The following is a 3,054-nucleotide window of genomic DNA, read 5'->3' as shown; positions in this document are numbered from 1 at the left end:
CCTGCATACAGTTACAAAAATAACAGATGGGTTATGACCTATAATTTTTTTAAAGTGTTGCTTAACACATGCTTTTCACATTTAAGGTCAAGCTTATATATGATTTTTTTTATAGTTGTTTTTACTGGGCTGACTAACGCATGACTCAAGCCACTAAATCTGATGGATTTAGTGATGTTCAACATCGCTTCAATTTATCGTGGCATCTTCTAAAAAATAATTTCTAAAAAATACCGAGGTCGATCATTAATTACTGCACATTCAATTTAAAACTTTAAAGTCTGCTTTGATGCCTTGTTAAGCTTTTCTTTCTTTTATATACTTTTTAAAATCGCTACCCAACATCAGAACTGATTGTCGAGGCATTTATGTCCTAAGCTACGGGTGTCCAGCGCCCTTCTCTCTTTTAAGGTCTATATTTACTGGATCGTTTTTGGATGTACAGCGCTGCCAGTACGTGCAAGGAGGGATTGAAGCTGGTGAGATACCCGTTCATGTCGTGATAATTAGTGATGTTCTCTGCTGAATCACCTGCTTCTTCCCACAGAGGAAAGCGCCCAAAACGGTGAATTTGAAGCAGGCTCCGAATCGGATCCTGGAATTTAATATGCGGTACCTTACGATTTCTCACCCCGGCGGCTTCTGGCTCATTAGGTTTTGGTTGGAAGAGGAGGACTCCAACCAGCGAGCATCGTTTCTCCTTGCGGCCAAGGCCCTGGCTTTCAAAGCCGCTAAACAAATACATCTCAGGGGATTTTCTGGGCATTTAAATCACCCGTAAGTTGGATTTGGCATTCGATTCGCTAATACTTGCTCACCTGACTGTCTAAACAAAACTACTTCAGAGGGACCGAGTGGGAGTCGGTGACGGCTAGCAGGTAGGAGGGGGCTGCCTCCTGGGGCACCTCTGGCCTTGAAAAACTATATGATGGATACGTGAAGAAATCGCACACACGCTGTGTGGGAAACACGCGTGGGGTCGTGAGTGGTTTGGGGTACTCCTTCCGTTAGCATCAGAAATCTACCTTCTGTTAAACAAGATATATATGTTTACATATATTTTAATGATACATTGTGGTATAACAACACGGAGTCCCAGCAGGGGTAGGTTTATCAATTACGTTTATTGCAATTACCGTGGCTTTTTGTTTGGATATACAACCTTTCTTGCAGGAAAAAAGGGAGCAATACCGTCGATTTTAGGATGACGTGATGTGCGTAGGGTTGTATTTGGCAGCGACTTAAGCGATGAAGTGGGTGAGTCCAGGTGTCGGCGAAGGGACACAGCTTGCGTGGAGGGCTGGGAGAGCCCAGGCTTTGCTCGCCCTCCCCGCAGCTGCTGCCCTGCTGAATATAGCTGCCCGGCAGTTGCACGGGCTGCCGGCTCTCGGGGAGGGGGAAGGCAGCTGCGGTGCCTGCCGGGGGTTGCGCCGGGGATTCGGTCTCCCCTGGAGACCCGGCGCGTCGCCCCGCTGCTCTTTGTTCGCGTGCGTGGGCTCTGCCCGTGGGAAAACCCTGGTCGCCGGAGGGGTGGATCATAAAACGGGATCGCGACAAAGGAGCTGACGGAGGGTGTGAGTATCAGCTTGTTTCCCACTTCCAAGTATTGTTTGGGAATACATTCTTTTCTCCTTTTTTTTTTTCTTTTTTTTTAATTTCTTTTTAAGTTGAGTTTGCTGTTGATGCTCCCTTGGCTGGCCTCTCCATCGCTAGCCCGGCACTAGCTGGGTGGGTACCGGCAAAACCACCCTGCTGGTGTTTTCCTAATGCCGGCACCCTGGTTTGGGCTGGAGTTGCTGGAAGAGGCTTTGGTATTCCCGGGGCTCTGAGGATGCCCGCCTGCGACCGCGCGGCGCAGAGCCTACGCACGGGGATTTTGGCAGCGCCGGTTTCGATGCTCTGCGGGGAGCCCTCAAGGTGTCATTTGTGTTGAGAGTATTTTTGGGTCCTGCTTGGTGAACGCAAGCTGAGGCGCTCGGCTGTGGCTGGGGTTTAGAAAAAGAGGGTCCTTCGGTGGCTTTGATTTGGTTCGTTGGTTGTCCTGCTGCAGCTCCTCGCCCGAGTCCAGCGCGGGCAGCGAGAGGCTGGTGGTGGAGCATCTCCGTGCGTGGAGCACCCAGGGCTCAGGTTTCGAGAAAAATATCTTGTCTTAGAAGGATTTGCAGCAAGATGCAATGGGTTCGGCTGTACAGCACGCTTCAAAATGTGTCACCGGTTGAGCAAGTATTTCCATTAATTAATTTCACAAAGAGTTAATTTCATGAATCCGAGGTAGAAGCTGCAGAGCTAAGCGCCAGGTTTGGGTTTTACAGTCCCCTCTAATTTTTTATATATACTTCTCGCTTCTGGGTGACTTGCATTTCAAGGTTTTGAGTTTGTCTCTTAAATCCCCTCAACTGTCCACCCCAATGGCCTTCAGGGCTCAGCCACGCTAATAGGTGCTTTACCTCCTCGTTAATGATGTCTCATTTGGGCTCAGTAACCTCACAGTGCACAAACTCTTTGTGAGATTGGGCATTAATTCAGGAGACAGTTGCACCGTGCCGGCAAAGTATAAAGCACAGGTTTGTTCTCAGAGCTGCCAGAGCTTTAATTAGATTTTCCCTGTATGTCGTGTCCTCAAAACCAAAGCCAAAGGCCAGTTTGCTCTTTCCTCTGTCCCACTTGATGCACCGAGATGCAATTTTACGGTTTTTGGGGCCTGACCCAAACATGCTTAAGCTCTTCGTTATTAGACATACCAGGTTTCTTTACTTGGCGTGGTGACGAGGGGGGATGGCGAGTTGCCGCTACTGTGTGTTGTGTATTTCAGAGAGCCCGAGGCTCGGCATCGTCTTGCAGAAGAAGTTCTGTCCCGATGGCCGTGGATGTGGGAAAATCACTTTTTGAAGCTTCACTGAGCGGGAAGGCCGAGGGCGATGGGAGGTGGGACTGCGCAGAGGTGGAGTCGGACTACCCGGAGCTAGGGGACAGCCTGCGCCGGCTTTTAGGGGCAGAGGAGGCCAAGCCCTGCCCGCAAGGGACGGAGAGCGTGGCAATGAGCGGGCGCAGTCC

At 49.7% G+C, this 3,054-nt stretch overlaps 1 protein-coding gene across 1 annotated transcript in view; it reads left to right on the top strand.

Moving 5' to 3' along the window:
- The first annotated feature begins 2,857 nt into the window (after window positions 1–2,857).
- CEP68 (centrosomal protein 68kDa) overlaps window positions 2,858–3,054 on the top strand; it is a 6,892-nt gene continuing 6,695 nt past the window's right edge. Inside the window, 1 exon segment of the mRNA XM_009573945.1 lies at window positions 2,858–3,031. Coding sequence (XP_009572240.1) covers window positions 2,858–3,031 — 174 coding nt within the window.

This window comes from Fulmarus glacialis, unplaced genomic scaffold (genome assembly GCF_000690835.1).
Source record: "Fulmarus glacialis isolate BGI_N327 unplaced genomic scaffold, ASM69083v1 scaffold28273, whole genome shotgun sequence".
NCBI lineage: Eukaryota > Metazoa > Chordata > Aves > Procellariiformes > Procellariidae > Fulmarus > Fulmarus glacialis.
The sequence above is the reverse complement of the archived record's forward strand: the minus strand, read 5'-3'. Positions and strand labels throughout refer to the sequence as shown.